The following is a 20,348-nucleotide window of genomic DNA, read 5'->3' as shown; positions in this document are numbered from 1 at the left end:
CAGAACCTCCCTCCCCTGGCACACACCTCTGGGGCATCATCATCGTTGTGACTGCCACTTAATGTTTATTTTAATCCTGTTTGCCTCGGGTTGGCATGAATCTGTCAGCGAATCTGTCTCTCACTTCTGTGAAAATGCCCCTTCCTGACAGTGACTGACAGCTCCCTACCACAGACAGCTGTGGAAACCGGAAAGCCCATCTCCCTGCAGGGCAAGCTCTGTGCTGCTCTTCTTGCCAGACGCCTCCACAGACAACAGAGCGGGACCTGCTCTCTTGGCACATAGAAGGGCAGGAGGCCAGGCACTCTGAAGACAGTTGGCATCACTTCTTGCCTAAACCTTCTTTTGCTACTTCTCTCAAAGCTTCCAAGGAATAGACTAGAAACCTTCTGGGAACATAACTTGAAGAGCTATGCATTCGACGCACAAGGAAAGGAGAGACAAGCAGTGGAGAGGGGCCTGGTTGGGACCTGGCTGAACTCCATCTTGCTGTCTCTAGCTGTTGACTCTCCATACCTCAATGTCCTCTGCAGAATGACCCGAAACCCCATTTTGAGATTGAGAGCACTGGAGAAGGTGTATATAAAAGATAAGATACAGTGGAAACCTCCTTCAAGCCTTCAAGTGCTTACGTTTCACTTAGGAGACATCTAAGCATCCATGATGCTCGCTGAGGATGGACAAAGTCTGGCACCTGCCCGAATTCCCACCATCCTGGCAAACTCCTCTGCTGCTGTCAGACCCACACCTGCTCCCTTCTCTTTTCATGTTGCTGTCCCCTGTGCCCAGCATCCCTGGACTCATGCCACCTGAGCTCCACTGGTCCACAATGACACTCCAGATACTGTCATTGCTGTTTGAAACCTCTAAACACGATCTAAAGTGACCTCATTTTTTTATGTATTTAGGAAGGCAGGAAACAGTCGTTTTTCTAACTCTCTGGCTCTTGGGATGGTGCCTAGGTCAGAGCAGACACAACAGAAGGCAGGACTACTTTCAGTTTCTTTTCCTGTGGTTTCCTTTTCCAGCAGAAGAGTGATCACGGCATCCTCTGATGAGAATACGGGAGCAAGGGGCACATCTGCTGCCTGTGTCTGTCTGGGTACAGTGGCAGAAAACGAACCCAGGGTTTCACACAGCTAAGCACCTGCTCACCGTGGAACTGCACCCCAAGTCCTTGCATAAGTTTTATTACCGTGTTTTGTTGTAGTTGTTGTATTTCGTTGATGGTGACCGTTAACCTCTCACTGTGCTGATATGTAAATTGTATTTCATAATGTAAATATGGGGAAACACACCACACACAAACAAACAAACATACATACATACATACAAACATACATACAGGGTCAGGACTCTTGATGGTTGTCAATACCTAATGAGGGTCTTAGGATACTCCCCTGAGGGGAAAAGGGATGAAGCTACTCAAACATTTGATGAATGGAACGTGATCGATCCAGATGAGGTCACGGCTGTGCTACAGATCCATTTTCATGAGCTTCTGTTTGCTCTCTCCACGGCATCTTCCGAGACTGGGATTTTCCTGATGTTTCCCCATTCCTCCACCAGCAGCCCCTGTCTTGGGGTGACCAGCCTAAGCCAGGATGTGACGTGTTCACCTTCACTTTCGTTCTTTAGGAATCAAGCTATTCTCATTCCAGGGAAGGTTCCCTGTGTGCTCAGTACCCATGTGGCTGGTCACATCGCTAGAGTGCTGGAGTCAGGAGCCCCCCTCCTATGTGGGACAGGAACCCGCTGGGGCTGAGAGGCCAGCCTGTCACTTTCTCTTTTCTGTGGTTTCCTTTTCCCACAGAGCAGTGAGCACAGAATACTAAGAGGAGAAAAGGGGAGTGAGCAGGCACAACTGCTGCTCTGTTGTCTGTCTGTCTGTCTAAGTACAGTGCTAGGAGATGAACCCAAATGCTCAGCAGAGCAACACAAACAGAGAGAGACACAGTCATGGGGCAGGTGTATATTTAAAATTCCTCCCCCTCATTTTCTTCTTCAAATGAATCAGTCCCCACTTCTTCATAATCCTTCTCCAGGGCAGCCAGGTCCTCCCTGGCCTCGGAAAATTCTCCTTCCTCCATTCCCTCTCCAACATACCAATGTACAAAGGCCCGCTTGGCGTACATGAGGTCAAACTTGTGGTCCAGGCGGGCCCAGGCCTCTGCAATTGCTGTGGTGTTGCTCAGCATGCACACGGCTCGCTGGACTTTAACCAAGTCCCCTCCTGGCACAACGGTGGGTGGCTGGTAGTTGATGCCCACCTGGTGAACAGAGAAGAAGACAGGCAGCAGGATGACGTGCAAGTTGGCCAAAGATAAAATCGGGCAATCTGTTGGGAATAAGCTATGTTGTCGAGACCCAGGCATAGGTGTGGGGTGGAAGGGCATGATGGAGCAGGAGATCGGGAAGCTGGGAACATGGCCGATGAAAAGGGTGTACGCTGGGGATAAAATAAAAGCAAAAGGGAGGGGCATGTTGGTGCATGCCTGTAATTTCATTACCATGGAGTCTGAGGCAGGAGGATCACAGGGGCTTAGGAACTACAGGCTGAAGGAGAAACAGAGGACAGGCTGATAAAGAGGAAATATCAAGTTGATGGATGTAGTAAATGAAATTGAAACCGAGACACCTCAAATGTTTATCTCGGGAGCAAGGGGCAGGAAATGCCTCCCTGGTCAGAGGCAGATCAACTGCTAGAACTGACATTATGATCGTAAAGCTTATTATTTTCTAGATGTTTATCTGATGCTTGTCTTAGTTTTTTTGCAATAAATTTTGGGAAGTTTCTCTGTGAGGGGTGAAAAGCTGTTTAAGAGGTCACAGGGAGACTCCAGAGCAATAAATTAAAGAGGTCCTTGGGGACTGTGTTACTACTCACAAGGCTGGGTCTCTGGTAAACAGGGTTCATAGAAGAAAAGCAGAAACAGCAACCACAGAAGTCAAAGGTCACACACAAGCAAGCCAAGCCAACCTCCCTAAGATCTGCTAGCACATTGGGAGGGGGTAGCTTCCCACTGGGGCTTCTACCCTAGAAATCTCCCCACAGAGAGAGGACCCAAACCCAAGGAGACCAAGGGAAACTTACAGGAAACTGGAAGGCTTCAAGATGACCAACTGTGGTGTCATAGGTAGGACACAGAGAACCATGGTATTGCCCCAAACTAACATACATCACCGGGCCATCATGCTTAAGTCGCCAACGTCTTGGATTCATTGCTTTCAAGCCTTCAGACAGTGCTAGCCGCTAAGGCACACAGCCACTAAACAAGCAGCGGGCCACCGATGTGAAAGAGATACACATTTTGCACTTCATGTATCTTGCTGGTGTAGCTCTGACTAGCATAGGCCTCTCTTCCCCTTCCACCAGTGACATTGCAGACCCTAATCAAAGTGGGGACAAATACCCCTGGGGAGAATAGCGAGCAGTGAGGCCTGGCAATATGCATGCGCTTTTCTGAAAAGCCACTAGCAATGCTGACACCACCTTACTCATCTTTCTATATAGAACCTCAGAGCAAGCTTAAAATAAAGGAGGGGACATCCTCTCTGTGTTCATCACCCCACTATCCCCACATTTCTTTCCTTTCTCCTCCTTTGCCATTAACTCCCTTTATTAGCTTATGTCGTTATTTCAATTAAAAAAGAGAGCGCTCCGGTTTTTGGATGACCTTGGCTGCTTTGGCCAGAATGACCAAACTAACACATGAAAATAGGTGGTGTCTCGGAAGGAAAGATGATGTGTGCCACAAGGAGTGGAGCAGTGAGCAGGAGGACCGTGTGCCCCTGCCCTGCAGGAACAGCACAGCCAACAGGAGGGGAGAAAGTGAGAGTTCATGACAAACAGGATTCAGTCACACCAAGACTCCCTTGATGTCACTCCAAGCTGAATAAGGCTTACAGGGTAAACAATTAACTTTTAATATATATTGGGAAAACACCTCTTCTGTTAGAAGGCAGAATTATGCCTTTCCAGCAATTTGAATCATTTAGTTATCTCTAAAATTAATACCTAGAAGGGTAAACTATCCATTGAACTTTCTTTTAAACAAATTGAGATGAATTGTAAGTCCTCAAGGCATTGTGGTTCAGGTCCCTCAGTTTAAAAAAAAAAAAGCCAAAGATGGTTAACTAATCTTAAATAACAGCAAACTCAGATACTTTCTAAAGTGGCTTAAGCAGACCAGCCTTCAGCAGCTGAATGTCTCAGTCAAAGCTGAATGAAGTTAATGTTGCATTGGTTTAAGTCATCTCCTGGCATCATCATAAAGACCAGAATCCCCCAAGATTCATTCTCTCCAAGTAACCCCCTCTGCACCCTCAGTACTTCTCCACCCCAAGTCATCAGTCCTCACCTTGAAGCCTGTGGGGCACCAGTCAACGAACTGGATGGTTCGCTTGGTCTTGATGGCAGCGATGGCGACATTCACGTCCTTGGGTACCACATCACCGCGATAGAGCATGCAGCAGGCCATGTATTTGCCATGACGTGGGTCACACTTCACCATCTGGCTGTTGGGCTCAAAGCAAGAGCTGGTTATCTCTGCCACAGACAGCTGCTCATGGTAGGCTTTCTCAGCAGAAATGATGGGTGCGTAAGTGACGAGTGGGAAGTGGATTCGGGGATAGGGTACCAAGTTGGTTTGGAACTCCGTGAGGTCCACATTGAGGGCTCCATCAAAGCGGAGAGAGGCAGTGATTGAGGATACAATCTGGCTGATGAGGCGGTTGAGGTTGGTATAGGTGGGGCGCTCAATGTCCAGGTTCCTGCGGCAGATGTCATAGATGGCTTCGTTATCCACCATGAAAGCACAGTCTGAGTGTTCCAGGGTGGTGTGGGTCGTCAGGATGGAGTTGTAGGGTTCCACCACTGCTGTGGAGACCTGTGGTGCCGGGTAGATGGCAAATTCTAACTTGGACTTCTTGCCATAGTCAAGGGAAAGGCGTTCCATCAGCAGAGAAGTGAAGCCAGACCCTGTGCCCCCTCCAAAGCTGTGGAAGATGAGGAATCCTTGCAAGCCAGAACAGGCATCTGTCTGGGGAGAGCCAGAAACAAGCAGAAATCAGAAGAGTGCTGAGACTCCACATGGAGACAAATCCAGACAAACTCCCACTATCTGCCATACCCCATGCTCAACATTTTTATGTCAGTAAAATCTGAATAGCCTATAAGGAATAAGACACAAAAGAGGTTGTTTTGAGCTGGGCGGCGGTGGCGCACACTTTTAATCCCAGCACCCGGGAGGCAGAGCCAGGCGGATCTCTGTGATTTCGAGGCCAGCCTGGTCTACAGAGTGAGATCCAGAACAGGCACCAAAACTACACAGAGAAACCCTGTCTCGAAAAACCAAAAAAAAAAGAAAGAAAGAAAGAAAGAAAGAAAGAAAGAAAGAAAGAAAGAAAGAAAGAAAGAGAAAAAGAAAAGAAGTTGTTTTGATCTCGGGAGGAGTGGCTAGTGTCTAGACTGGCAAACTACACATGTATACATAAGGCTCTGACTCAGAGCTGGCCAAAGCAGGAGCTGGAAGTCTCAGAGTTGCCACAGTGGTCGGCCTTGCCTTCTGAGAGCTCAAACCTTGCCTGCTACCCCTGTCCTTGACATGTGATTTATGGGCATGGCTGACCTGCACGTCTCAAATTTGGGAAGGACTCAAGGTACCGGTCGAAGATATATAAAAGGAGCTATAGGGTTTTTTTTTTTCTTTTAAGATTTTGAAATTTGAGATTTAAAAAAAAAATGTTTATAGGCTGACAAATCACAGCTGTGTATATTTATGGGGCACAGTGTGGCTTCTGTGTGCATTGTGGAGTGACCACACCAAGACAAGCAACATGTCCATGAATTCCCAATTTGTAAACACTTCAGCCAGTCATTAACCTTTCCAAAGGCCTCCTCCCCCTTGGCTACATCCTCATCTTGGAAGGTTCTGTGATGGTTAGTGAGATGGCATCATGCTCTCAGCAAGCACCTGTCGTGTAGTAAGCACTCCATGTTGACTCCTGCAGGGCAGAACTATGAGAATTCATAGACTCACAGAATTTTCCCAGAGGATGTGAGCTATGATCATTCAATCCAGTGGTTCTGAGCTTTTGGGCATCACAAGTCTGTCAATTTTTTTTCCATCACATGGAAATGAAAGCTTAAAAAGACAAAGTGATATAACCCACAATGCACCTTTGTAGTCAAGCCAGCCTGATTCAAATCCTAACTCTGCACTCTCTAACACACTTAACTAATGTGACCCAAGTTAAGACACCAACCGCCCCAGTCCAAAACTCCTGTATCTGTCTATTACAAAGGAAATACCTCCCTTGTTTGTTTATTAGAGAACAAGTGAAGGTGTGTAATTAGAACTTGCAATGTGCACATGAGTACTCAAATCTCTTCCTCAATTCTTCCAAACCAATGCTTTACTAACCTATGTTTCTAACTTTAACCTCAGTTTATAGGGTAGGCCAGAATACCCAGGCAGAGGGAGGTATACTATCCCTGTGAATGTTCCTTCTGAAACATGAGCAGAGGCCTAGGGGCACAGCCAGTAAAACAACACATACACCTGACACGAGAAGGCCCTGGATTTGATCCTCAGCACCAACAAATAAATAAACAAAAATCCCCCAAGAACTCTAGGAGCTATACCTCCAGCCAGCTGACACATGCCTCTATCCCACCCGAGTCCACACATGACCAGGCATGCTCTGCCCTGCCCCGGTGCGCTTACCAGCTTACGGATGCGGTCCAGCACCAGGTCGATACTCTCCTTGCCCACTGTATAGTGCCCGCGGGCGTAATTGTTAGCGGCATCCTCCTTCCCCGTGATCAGCTGCTCAGGATGGAAGAGATGGCGGTAGGTTCCTGCCCGCACCTCATCTGTCAAGAGACAGGACCTTCAGATCCCGGTTTCCAGGAGAGACGCCCTATCTCGCTCATCTGAGTATGAGACGTCACTGGAGTGAAGCCAGTCTACCCTAGAACAAGTCTGTAAATGACTGAGAGACCCTGCGTGACAAGGGCACTAAGCCTGGGCCCGAGCCAAGCTAGAGTGCAGGAGGAGATTTGGAAGAGCAGACCCCACTCATCAAACCCCAAAGCCGTCTCCTCTCCTTCTCTCCGCCTGGATCTGGATCCTCCAAGGCACACAAGGAACCGCGTCCGGAGAAAGCCAGAATCCACTGTGTGCTTCTAAATCAGAAGTAGTGCTCCGCAAATGCAACACCTCTGCTTGTGAGTGTGGCTGCTCTCACACCACCTTGACTGTGAAGTGTGGCCAGGTTAGACCCTACCTGGGGCACAACTACAGCTATAGTCAGAATCCTACGCTTTAGGAAATGGACTGTTGGAGAGGTTTTTAGAGACAGGGTTACTTTGTGTGGCCCTGGCTGCCCTGGAACTCACTCTGTAGACCAGGCTGGCCTCAAACTCAGCAGAGATCCGCCTGCCTCTGCCTCCCAAGTGCTGGGATTAAAGGCATGCACCACCACGTAGCTGAGAGGTGTCTAATAGTTTCTAAAGCTAACAATCTCGGCCATACCTGCCTGTCTCAGCAGGTTAAAGAAGTATTATGTTCTGCACAGAGTAGCAGAGATCCTTTTGACCGCTATTACAAAAGCCCCAGGGGGCTGAGGGAAGTCACGTGGAGGATGAGTTCTAACTGGCTCACTCACACTGTTCCACTCATTTCACTCTCCTAAGCCGAAGGCCCTGTACTTTGCTGTTGCAGTAGAGAGCTCTTGGCCAGTACTCACCTACTACAGTAGGTTCCAGGTCGACCATGACAGCCCGGGGCACATGCTTCCCATTGCCAGTCTCACTGAAAAAGGTGGTGAAGGAGTCGTCATCGTTGACCTTGCTGGCCTGAGTGCCAAAGGTTCCATCTGCCTGGATGCCATGTTCTAAGCAGAAGAGTTCCCAGCAGGCGTTGCCAATCTGAACTCCAGCTTGACCCACGTGGACTGATATGCATTCGCGCTGTGGAAACAGGGCACATCAACGTCAGAGAACCCAAGTCCCCGGCCATGGGCTGAGGCCCCACATCTAAAGACTATCTCTTCCCTACATTCAACGAGCAGCCACACCACCCCATGACCGGATGTGTCTGGGGTTCCAGATGCCTGGCACCACTGCATCTGCCACAAGACACAAAGAAGTCAAAGGCAGCAGCAGACTAACCTTAACCTTACAACACATGGTGCCGGCATTCACATTAATTCCTGAACACTGACTGGCCTTCTGAAACATCACACACACACACGGGTGTGCATACAGACCCAGGACTATCACAGGGCAGCCACCATAGATACAGTCAGTGTTACGGCTATAAATGTAGAAATAATAAACGATTATACACCATCAAGGCCAAGTTAGGCTCTTCTTGGATGCTGAGAAATTGGAAACATTTTCGGAGCCACCATTAACTACCTCGTTGCTCAGGTCAGGCCAAGTATTAAGTAAAAGTCACCTCTGAGTGTCCCTCTATTTTAACTGCTCCTATTTAAAGCCTCGGTTGTCTAATCGATCCTAGTATATTATCACCTGAGGATAAGGTACGTGTGTGCGTGCCCACGTGCATGCGTGTGTGTGTGTGTGTGTGTGTGAGTGTGTGTGTGTGTGTGTGTGTCTGTGTGTGTGTGTGTGTCTGTATGTGTCTCTGTGTGTGTGTGTCTGTGTGTGTGTCTGTGTGTGTGTGTGTGTGTGTGTCTGTGTGTGTGTATGTCTGTATGTGTCTCTGTGTATGTGTGTGTCTGTGTGTCTGTGTGTGTGTGTCTCTGTGTATGTGTGTGTGTGTGTTTATGTCTGTGTGTGTCTCTGTGTATGTGTGTGTCTGTATGTGTCTGCGTGTCTGTGTGTGTGTGTGTGTGTGTGTGTGTGTGTGTGTGTGTGTGTGTTGATATCCCTTCCAAGCAGATTTCCAGGGAAAATGGACTCATCCTTCACCCCTTCCCAGCCTGTGGAGAAGCAGTGGCCCACACAGGGTGACTCTGTTCTGTGATGCCTGCCAGAGCCCAGCAGGGAAGCATGTGCCTGATCTGTAGGTTTCTATTCTTACCCATGACCTGATGTGGCACTTTCCAGCTCTGGGTGACCAAGCCAGGAGCAGAGCCTCCCGAGAGCATGGCTGATCAAGGAAACAAGCAGGGTCCGAATCGAAGTTCAGACTCCTCGGAACGCAGAAGCCCCTCCAGGCAGAGGAATGGGGCGGTCGCCCTGACGTCTCCAAGGGCCAGAGAGTTCAGACCGGTTGCTCACTGGTTTGGTTTTGCAGCTGAATCCCTCCCCTCCCCATCACTCTGCTAGCCCCTGCCACTAGAAGGAAAGCCACCAATGTGGTGCACAGACTGCGGACTGCAGCCCGGCAGTACTTCCCAATGCCCAGCGAAAGGCTTCGCTCATGGCTTGCCCACACTCCGGAGTTCACAGCTAGCCATCTCCATTCATTTGCTGTGCTGTGACACCTTGGCTGAGTCACTTAACCTCTCCTCATCTGAAAACAAGCATTCAGCCATGACTGCCATTGGCTTTACCGTTGTCATCATGATCTAGCTCCTCCCCCACCTGCTGGCAGAGCAGGTGGAGAGTCAGAGCCCGCAGGCTCCCCTTCTTACTCCCTTTGTTGTGGGGCTCTTTTCTACTTCCATCTTAGGACTGAGGAAAGCACACCCTATGCCGAGCGACGGTCCCACACTAAGCATGTTACTAATGACACAAGACTACAGCACACATTCAGCAAGAAGCCATGGCTTCTCAGGAAGGCACCTGACACTGTGCGAACACCGGGCAGGCCCACATGGAACCTGATTCTCATCATCTCCTCCAAACTACAGTCTCATCTGTGGCCCCAAACTTCAGCTTTCTGACCTTTGCCCCTTCTTATCACCAGCCAGCTACCCCCAGCTTATTGAGGATGCTGTGTGGTTTCCAGTCTGCTGACTCCCCTCTGGAACACTCTAGGCCTTTCCAGGGAAGATCAGGATTACTGCAGGAAGGGAAAAAATCACGGGAAGACAAGCAGAGTGACCCGTAGCCACCAACACGGGATCCAATGTTTTTGGGTCTCTTTGATGCCCTCCTCGATCTTATATGAATGAATAAATATCTTTACAGAGAGCCACCCTCTCAGTCCCTTCCCTCCTCTCTCCCTTCTCGAGTGAAAACCAAAAGAGAAAAGAAAAGAAAACATCCTGAGAAAAACGCATGTGTCCCGACTCAAGCTGGTCCTTTTCACTCTACCCCTGAGCTACATTCCCAGAGAGTTCTTTCGCTTAACAGTATCATGGCCACTAACACCTATGAGCTGGACGATGGAGTAATAGTGCCTGCTGTACTTCCTCCTTACGTATTCTCTCTCTCCTCATTCTCCTCCTCTTCCTTCCATATTCTCTCTCTCCTCCTCCTCCTCCTCCTCCTCCTTCCATACTCTTTCTCTCTCCTCCTCCTCCTCCTCCTCCTCCTTACATACTCTCCCCCCTCTACCCCAACAAACCAGGCAGGCAACCCACCACTGAGCCACACTCTCTCTCAATTCATGAGAACCAAGAGTGGGGACAGGCACTGTGCCATACCAAAGCTGTGTCAGAAGCAGAACAGCTACATGGACCATGCAGACTCTGAATTATAACTTGAACAAACCAAAATAGAAAAGCTCATTAACTTTAATTATTGATTAATTCATTTAATTTAATTATTCATTAATGATAAAAATGAGGTTAAGTATGAAAATGCTTTTAGTGTCTAGAATTACATCTGAAGAACCTAGCAATAAACTATCATATCTGTACTTAAAGTACTATTTTTTTAATTTTAAACAGTATTGGAGATCAAACCCAGGGCCTTCAAATGTTAAGCAAGTGATCTACACTCCCAGCTTTTAAAACTCATTAATAAACACAGGAGATAAGTAGATATGGCCTTAAATGATAATTATTACACCTAAGCAATAAACATATGGGTGGCATTATACTCATCTACTTTTCTGGAGGTTTAAATTTTTTGTACTAAAAATCATGACATTAATAGCAATGTAAAACAAATAAATGAAAAGTAGGAGTCAGAATAGAGACTGCATCCACGTTGGCCTGGTTTTTCTCATTTCACACAGCCAGTTACTCAACTGATACTTCCTAAGGGCCCATCCTGAGAGAACAAGGAAAAATTTCAAAGTTACGTGGAGAGCTTGCCTAGCACAGGCGAGGCCCTGGGCTTGGTCTCTGTTTCCTGTTGGGAATTTTGCATGGCTACCTTGATATTGATGTCCACTACCAGCCTTGCACTGAGGTAGATGCAGCCACCATCTACCCAAGGCACCGGAAGTTCAGACTAAGAGGGAGGCAGGAGGTTTGGGGTACAAAGAGTAGAGTTCAGATGCAGCAAAATTATTAGTTTCTGGGAACCCTGTGGTCTATGAACATGCTCAGAATTCCACGGGACGCTTTGCTCATGGTAGGGTACTAATTTGCATCCGGAATGTCCTTGCAAAGTTGCACGTGTTAAAGGCCTGACCCACAGCCTCTGGCACTGTCAGGCAGTAGAGGTGGAGCCCAGCAGTACGTGTTTCGGGTCTCAGGGGCACACCCTCGTGGGACTGTGGAACCCCGGGCTCTCCCTCTTTTTCTCTTTTGCTCCTTAGCCATCAAGCACGTGACTTGTCACTTGCTTCTACCATGTGCCTCTTTACCTCAGACCCAGAACCGACAGGGACAACCCAGCACACGCTGAAATCTCCAAAACCGAGCCAATAAGTAGATAACCTCAGGGTCTGTTACCCTGGCAGAAGCTGGCACGAGGGGTGGGGTGGGGGACTTCTCTACACTGTCTGCTCAGCCACCCCTCTTTCTGCCTGAAGTTCCACACAGAGGAAGAACGGGAGACCAGCGTGACACCCCTGGGAAGCGAATCCTCACAGCCACGAAAGGTCATCCATGTGCCATGCTGAGGATGAGATGTAAGCTCTGAACACTCAGCACATGGGTGGGCTGGCCCCAGACATCACTCAGTGATTCCTTCTCCATCGCTGGTAGGTAAAACTGAGGCACAGAAAGGAAAAGGTTAGACTGAAGATTCACAGCAGTGAAAAGCCTGGCCTAGAACCCAGGGCTGACGAGTCCACCCTGAGCTCTGCTTTTGCACCCTACCGCCTCCTGACTCACCCTTACTCTGAATTTCCAGCGCCTTGGGGTGTGGTCCCCCAAGTCTACCTCAGTGCAAGCCTGGTAGTGGACATCAATACCAACCTAGCCATGCAAAATTTCCAACAGGAAATGCTCTCTGCACAGAAATGCTGTGAGAGTAACAGGAATCATCTCTTTTTAAAATGAGTCATCTTCCTCTGCCGCTACCCGGAGGCTGTTCCTCGGGATAAGCTGTGCAGCCAAGCCTGGAGGTCAAGGTAAGCTGAGTTAGCAAGGATATTTCAGTCATATGTTGTTGCTCCAAACTCATATCTCAGGTTCCCCTTGGTAGCCAAAGTTCCTGTCCCCTCCCCCTCGATTCTATTTTGAATCTGGGCCTGTGGAGCTCTGTTCTGCTGGGACCCTATAAGGGAAGGCTCTGTATGCTTCCAGAGCCGGTGAACTCAACAATCCAGGGGGCATGGGGAGATAGATGGATACATCCCTCTTGAGAAAAGTGACATCCCTCAACAGACCTGATACGTCCAACACCACCTATAAAAGTTCATCCTAACATGATGAGCACTGTCATATGCAAGAAGGTTCTAAACAGCAGTGTGCTGATGCCATTTTTGAGGACTTCAGTTAAATGTCACTCTCTACCGGCAGGAAGTAAGGATAACCACAGCCCATCCTAGGGTCTCTGCTGGGCTTGCTCATGATTCGCTTTCTGTTTATCACACAAGGCTCAGCTGTGATGGCTGCTTCTTCAAGTGTCTGCCTTTTCCTGATACAGAAACTAAACTCTATGGGCAAGCAACTGAATCTCCAGCACCAAGCACAGAGCTTGGACATAGCAGAGATGAGCAGAACAAGAGCCCCCCGTAGCTTTACAGACCATTTAACGTGAAGAGCGAGCGGAGTCTAAGAACACAGACGCAGCTCAGACCCACAACTGACTTGGTCTGCTGAAGAAGGAAAGCAGACAGGCCCCTGATGCATTTAGACAGGGCTAGGGGCATGTTTAGGTGCGCTTAGGAATAGTGAACAAGAGACAGGAGAATTCAGGACATGTCCCACAACTGCCAGTTTATATGGAGCGTGAACTCGTGAAGGGCAGAGCGGGTGGGACAGCTGTGTCCCCTCTGCCCATCCTCCATGGACCGCAAATGTCACAGAAAATAATATTCTAGAACGCTGCAGCCTTTCAGAGCCTACTGCAAGAAACCCTTCCTTGCGTGGATCCTATTTAATATATTTCCTCTATGTTAGTATTGTCCGTCCCTTTTGCTTTGTTCTCAGAAACAAAAGCTACGTACTCTCCTCAGTGGAAGAATGCTTTGAATCTTTCAACATTATTTTGAGGCCAGTGGTGACACAGCTCAGTATGGAAGAGCAATTTCAAGCATGTTTAAGACCCTGGACTTAAAAAAAAAAAAGTCAGTTCAAGCTTTCACAAAACAACATTAACAGTGGAGTATTTCTCTAGGAAAGTTAGTGACTCAGACCAGCATCAGGAACCGTGTGAAGGACTAAGACAGGTCCATTGTCCCCTGGCCACCTGTGTGCTCAGTTGCCATGCCATTGCTCTCAGGAAGCCTATTATCACAGGATTATTTCTAGTTGTTGGGCTAGAATAAAAAAAATTACATATATTTTAGGACCTAGGTCACAACGCTGGCAAGCGAAAAGTAGATCCACAGTGTTCCAAGGGGATAATTAAAGCAAGAACAAAGGTGACTCATCAAAGATTGAGTTATCTCTGCTCAGACCCTTCAATTAGGGTGCATTTGGGATCACTGGCAAGAGACAAAAGACAGCAAATGAGCAAGAGCCGGAAGAGCTGACCTAAATGAGCATCGGAGAGAGGAGACAGCTCAGATGATGTAGGCAGCCATGGTGCTGACGAGAGACAAGGGGTGGGGGTGCTTGGTAAGTAGATTCTGGCTCAAGAGACCCTCTGATGGCAAAGGTCCCTGGGCTCTAGTTGGCATTGAGATAGGACAGGCTAGAGCTCAGGTTTCAATGTAGTGCACACTGCACTTTTCCTCGATCTTCCGGCAGACAGGAAACGCCCACCACAAAGGCCACAGCATTGTCAGCTCCCCAGTAGTCCAGGAAAAAGTGAACAGTTGGTCCACTTCCTTCCTCAAACAATACCACATTCCCCCCTTCCGCCCAGTCACTGACCTGGTCACAGCCAGTTCCTCCTCAAAGTTAGCTTTTCCTCCTAGGAGTCATCAAGGTCACCTAGGAGCCCCTCAGCAAGGACACCCCGCAAACACTTGGCAACAGCATCAATGTCCCCCCCACTCCTCCCTCAGCTGAGCACTAACTTGAACTGAGCCTAAAAGATGTCTACCAAAACTCACTCAACAGCTTCTCCCCATGCACGAGTCAGGAGCAGGTACCCAAGCAGCTAGGAGGGAAAACCTACCCTTGGTGACGGGAAGGGAGAAATGGCTATAACCCCCACAGTGCTTGGGTCACAATGCTAGTCTACTTTGCACAGCACAGCCATGTGGTACAACTGAGTGATGGCAGAGGAGACCAGACATGGCAGTGACTCCACCCTCACCCCCAGACACACTGCTCTCCCCTCTAACTACCAGTTTTTGCAAGTGTATATGGGATGTCTGTCACCATTTGATGTCAATTTCCATCTAATACAGCCAGTGTTCCTCAAAGCTAAAGGAACAGCATGAAGGGATTTCAAAGGTCACATAGGTGTCCCCATCTCCCTGTGACCTTTATAAAAACTCTCTCTGGTTTCCTGCTACCATTGACATGGGTCCAGCTTAAAGTACCTGCTGGGAATCACTATACTAACTTTCTAAAAATAAGTGTCATCGTCACATTCCCAGGGGCTGCTTGCTGGAAGAACACTGACAGCAGATGGGATGCTGGGCTATGGGATTGACCCACTGAGCCGATGGTTAAGAAGGAAGGCTTTAGAGAGTGGGTTTAAGCTCAAATCTTCTTATCAGCTGTGTGACTTGAATATCTGGTGTGGAACCACTAAAGGACATTGGTGGATGGAATGCTATGCACCTGGGAAGCAAGCCAGCAAGTCATAAGAAAAATGCCCGCCTGCCCAGTAACTGAAGACACCACACTGAAAAGATGTGGGGGACCAGTTACACATTTCTTACCCAACAAAAATGGGAATGGCAAAGCTAATTCTGCTTACCTCCCAAGAAGACCTCCATGACCCGTATAGGAAGAGAGGACAGACATGGAGGCTGGCTGCCTGAATCCTGACCCACTGGAGGAAGTGAAGACATTCTTCAAAGGGTGGGCTTCTTGAGATCAAAGTTTACAAATTGATCATTCTAGTCTTTCCGGAATGAGTCAGGGTCTGGGGACATGGCTCAAAGGCAGCACAGTTGCCAAGCATACAATAAGGCTTGGCCTCAGGATTCCATCTCCCCCCCACACACCCAATGTAAAAAGAAAGGAAAAGAAAAGGATAGAGTCTCCAGCTGCTCAGGAGGCTGAAGAAAAAGAAACAATACAAGCTTAAGGGATGCCTGGACAATGTGATGAGACCCATCTCTAAATGAAAAACAGGGAGGGAGGAGATAAGAAGAAAAAAGTTCACTAAGAGGTTCTGTGAATGGGAAATTGTTGCCCATCAAGACAGTGCTGGGCATATAAGGAATGTTCTCATTACACGAAGTTCAGGGCTTCACAATAAAACGATGGGCTCTTTTCAAGACATTTGACCATCAAGGTTTTCAAAGCCTCTAAACTTTACTCTGTTTTTTGTTGTTGTTGCTGCTGTTGTTTTGTTTTTGTTTGTTTATTTCCCAGGTCTCTCAGAACACATTGGCATTTGTCCAAGTGTTGGTTGACTGTCTTTGCCCCCTTCTCCAAACATCTTTTAGGCTCTACTCACGAGTCTGTAGACATTCAAATCAAAATGAAAATATAGAGGTGAAAGCACTTTGAAAATTTTAAAGCAACAGCTATGCACTGGGAACTGTAGATATTAAATATCAGTTCTACAGTATGTGGCCAAATAAATAAAGCAAGTCTGAGAACTGAGGCCACAGAGACGGCTCAGCAAGTAAAAGCACTTGCTAAACAAGCCTGATGACTTGATTTGGACCTCCAGGTTCCATGTGAAAGGAGAACACTGATACACAGACACATGTGTGTATGAAAACACACTAATAAATAAATATTTTGATCTTTTTTTCTGGGTGTGATAGTGCATGCTTTTAATCCCAGCACTCAGGAGGCACAGGCAAATGGGTCTCTGAATTTGAGGCCAGCCTGGTCTACAAGAGTTCCAGGACAGACAGGGCTACACAGAGAAACCCTGTCTTGAAAAAAAAAAAAAAAAAAAAAAAAAAACTAGTGACTGATCATAGCAAATATGCAGTTAGATGATGCATAGAATAAGCCTTTACTCTCCATATATGTAACATATACATATATATATGTAACATATACATATATATATATATCATTTCTTTAACAAAAAAACTGAAAAATAATAAAATGTATGTAGAGCCTTGGAAATTTGAACTAAGCCCTCTTCACTTTGTAGATGAGAAAAAAACAGTCCAGAGACGTTTAATGACCTTCCTGAAGTCACACAGCTAGCTATGTAGTCAAGCGCCAAAATCTGAACTTTGGCTCTGCACTCCTCATTTCCCACACCAGGGACCGGAGTAGAAGTGGTTTCCTCTGGCCACTCCAGTGTTCTCAAATTCTTCAACCTCCCAGGTGTGTCTGGGAGCATGCTGGGGAGTGAGGAGTGACGGACAGACAGGCTTAGAGGTAGGACTACAGGAGGGCCAGCCCCAGAAAGTCTTGGGCACTCTCCCAAAGGAACAGCCATAGAGGAGGAGGGGTGGAACAGGAGAAGGGGGAAAGGAGGGTGGGGAGGGGAGGGGGGAGGAGAGAAGGGAGGTTCTGGCGCCGCTGCCCTGTCACTGACACCCGAGCAAGTGCGCTCGGAGAACCTGACCTTGGTCTGAGAGATACTCGTATTCTGCCCTCCACCCCCGCCACCCTAACCTTTCTGTCCCACTTCACTGCAGAAACACTAGAGCCTCCAGGCGTCGGGGGAAGGTGATTGAGGCCAACACTAGGCCGGGCAGCTGGGCGTCCCTGGCGCTTTTGGCGCAGCTGACGCGGCGCTCCGGAGGGGGTCTCTCTACCTATAAAGGTAGCAGCCGCTAGTGGAGACAGCCATCCGTGAGGAGTCGCTGCCTCGAATCCAGGAAAGGAAATAAAATTAAACTGCTGAAGTCCCCAGGTCTCTAGGGAGGGAAACTTCCGAGTCCCAAAGTCTTTCTGACTTTGACCGCTGGGAAAGGTGAGGAGCCTGCACCAGCGCCCGGCGCCTGCCGCCTGCGAAGCTAATTGGGTCCAGAGGACCCAGCTCGAATCGAGGGTGCCCCAAACCCAAGACGATGTCCGGAGAGCCAGCACCGGCGGCAGGCTCCTGCCAAGCTGGCTGGGTCCAGGAGGTCCCAGCTCAAATTTAAGTTGTCCCAAACACAAGCCGATGGCCAGATTATAAGAGTGGAGAATGACCCCAGCCTGGAACCTGTCACTTTTGGAGACTTGACTCTATCTACTCCCCCAGCCAGCCACACAGGTCCAGACCACCTGTCCAGAATCCCTCAGCATCCCATTTCTTCTCACTCTGGTCCACGAGTGGTGGTCCCCCGAATTCTCACTCGCCTCTCCACCCGGCTCTCCCGGTCCGCCCTCCTCTCATCAGCAAGCGCAAATCATCTACCTTAGGTCCCTTTAAGAGGAGAGGGGCTCCTGCTGTCTACTTTCTCTACAAAATAAAAGGTACCTGACAACTAGATGTTTCCCACCCCTGGGTTTATGACCCTTGATCCTGAACGGACCCACACCCCCTCCAAGAGACTTGGAGCCCAGTGGCTCCAAAGCCATCCCGCAGCTACTCCGTGGTCCCCCAGCCCTCTACCCGGGCACTTGCACGCGTCCCTGGCCAGCCTGGGGCCGGAAAGTCTCACCATCGTGGCCGCTCTCCTCGCCTGCTCGCCTCCCAGCTGGGCCTGCCCACCCCAACTGCTCCAGATACGGCCGCCTCCGCGGTTGTGACATACTGCGAGGGAGGGGGCCTGAGACAGACATGCTGGGCCAGCAGTTGTCCTGCAGCATCACAGTGCCCGCGGAGGGGAGGGACCTGGGTAGGTCACAATGGCACTTCCCCTCCTGCCCGCGGCTCCCTGATCCAGCCCCGCTGCTTCCCACGCCAGGAGCGGCAGCCGAGCTCCCTTGCCTAGCTGAGTCGGGAAAGCAGTCCTGTGACCGTGACACACGTATGCACACATACCCCGCATCCACTCCGAGATCAGCACCGGAAAGCAGTGGAAAAATACTTCAAAACAAAATGCTCATTGCTCCCCAAATGTTCGTCTTCCGGCTGCCAGCACTGGCTGGTGTGCTGTGGGAAGGCAGCTAACTAGTCTGTCAGAGTCACCTCAGCTCAGGAGAGCCTGCAGGATCTGACCAGCCCCTGGTCAGGGCCCAAGCTTCTGCTTCTGCCACCGCCTGCCTGGTCACTGGAGAATTCAATAAGATGGCTTACACAGGGCTCCTGATCTACAGCAAGCCCTCCATAATGGGATTCAGGAATTCAGTGCTGTACTAAGTTCTGTCAGAGTAGCTCCCGCTCCATCATTCTCAAATCTCTCCTCCTGACCCACTCCTACAGGATCCCTTCCCACTTAATCCCCAAATGTGCAGATATCACCTCCTGTACTCCAGAATATTAGGGTTCTCACTGCCTCTGCCCTGTACTAGGACCTCCTCTTTGTGGCCACAGATGACATTGAAGAGCAAGGGATTTCCTCACTCTCCATCTAGTGGGGTCATGGGGGTACCTAGCCTTGTTAAGAGCCACTACTCTTTAGTGGGTCTCCGGTGTCCCTCTGTCTCCAAGCCGATGGGGGCTGGATGGTTCCTATGCCTTGACCTCAACACAGACTTCCCTACCAAGGGCCACTTCATACTTAAAGATGCAACCATACTTTCTTCTCTCCCTCTTTTCTCTGGCAACTGCCCACCACACAAGTCACTGAGGGAAATCAAGAGTTCTTCAAGATGTATTTGGAGCTGCTGTGGCCAGATGATGTGCCTCGGAGGAAGACACACCTTCCCACTTGCTCTGAGGAACCAGCAGGGTAAAGCCTACCTAGTGGTTTATTCTGTCGGTCCACCATTCATGGATTTGCCTATTTATGAGTTTCTTGAGGATAGGATACATACTTTAATCATCTTGGCATGTGAGAAAGCATTGAACACACACTTCCCACTGATACCCAGCCTCCAAGCTGGGACTGCCCACTCCAACTGCTCCAGAGAAGTTGCCTCCATGGTTGTCACACACTATGGAGAGTGCTGGGGACAGACATGCTGGGCCAGCAGCTTCGCTGCGGCATCACAGTGCCCACAGAGAGGAGGGGCCCAGGCAGGCCACAGTCTTATAATGCAATAGCTTAAAAATGGAAACTCAGCAAGGGGATGGTAGCACGTGCCTTTAATTCCAGTACCCTGGAAGCAGAGGCAGGCCAGATCTCGGTAAGTTCAAGGCCAGCCTGGTCTACAAAGCAAGGACCAGGACAGCCAGGGCTATTACACAGAGAAGGGGCTATTACACAGAGAAACCCTGTCTCAAAAAACCAAAAAATAAATAAGCAAAAATGGAGACTCATAATTAAATTGTGTCAAACTCAATAAAGAGTAGTTATTATTAATTCCATAATTTATTTCTCTTCCAAACTCCTATGACGTATTCTATTACTTCTTCCATTTACTTATTACTTAATATTTTACATGCTTTGGATTACAGGGTGTGAGTATGTGTTTCAACACTCCTATAAAATTGCAACACCTGTGTTATGTTGTTCAGCTTAGTGCCTGCCCCACCAGGGCTCAGAGAAAGCACCTAAATAAGCTAATTTTTCAAGTCTTTTTCATAAGCCATTAAGTATATTATGAGCACGCTCTTAATATCAACAGTGATAGCATTCAAATGCACTCTATAATGGTGATACCCTTGAACATCTCATCTCTATGGGATTTGAGAGAGCCATGACTATACTACAAATGCTAAATCTTTTGATTGCAGAGAAATAAAAAGAATGTTAACCGTCATTTATGGAATTGTTGGCATCTGCCCCCCAGTTTCTAAAGCCTTAGTCCCCAGGGGGGTGTATTTGGAGATAGGTCCTTTAGATTAA

The 20,348-nt window shown here is 48.6% G+C and overlaps 1 protein-coding gene across 2 annotated transcripts; it reads right to left on the bottom strand.

Moving 5' to 3' along the window:
* Positions 1-1,957: 1,957 nt before the first annotated feature.
* On the bottom strand, positions 1,958-18,645 carry Tuba8 (tubulin alpha 8). Of its 2 annotated transcripts, none has more exons than XM_052721019.1 (5): positions 18,440-18,645; positions 7,753-7,975; positions 6,729-6,877; positions 4,362-5,042; positions 1,958-2,270 (listed from the first exon to the last, which is right to left on the bottom strand). In XM_052721019.1, the coding sequence occupies exons 2-5, from the start codon at positions 7,778-7,780 to the stop codon at positions 1,977-1,979; spliced, it is 1,152 nt and encodes a 383-aa protein (XP_052576979.1). In that variant the 5' UTR covers positions 7,781-7,975; positions 18,440-18,645; the 3' UTR covers positions 1,958-1,976. The 2 variants fall into 2 exon arrangements, with proteins under 2 accessions (XP_052576979.1, XP_052576978.1); XM_052721018.1 differs by lacking the exon at positions 18,440-18,645 and adding an exon at positions 18,117-18,342.
* Positions 18,646-20,348: the final 1,703 nt, after the last annotated feature.

The sequence above is a fragment of the Peromyscus californicus genome, unplaced genomic scaffold (assembly GCF_007827085.1).
Source record: "Peromyscus californicus insignis strain IS unplaced genomic scaffold, ASM782708v3 Scaffold_6__1_contigs__length_162567912, whole genome shotgun sequence".
Classification (NCBI taxonomy): Eukaryota; Metazoa; Chordata; class Mammalia; order Rodentia; family Cricetidae; genus Peromyscus; species Peromyscus californicus.
Note: the sequence above shows the minus strand (reverse complement) of the source record. Positions and strands in the feature narration are given on the sequence as shown.

Bases quoted from the DNA above. Each gene is read 5' to 3' on its own strand.
- Tuba8 (XM_052721018.1), bottom strand. The intron at 6,878-7,752 runs GTGAGTACTGGC...GTCTCTTGACAG, and splicing joins CCTGGAACCTACTGTAGTAG to ATGAGGTGCGGGCAGGAACC. The intron at 2,271-4,361 runs GTGAGGACTGAT...TCTGTTCACCAG, and splicing joins GGTGCCCCACAGGCTTCAAG to GTGGGCATCAACTACCAGCC.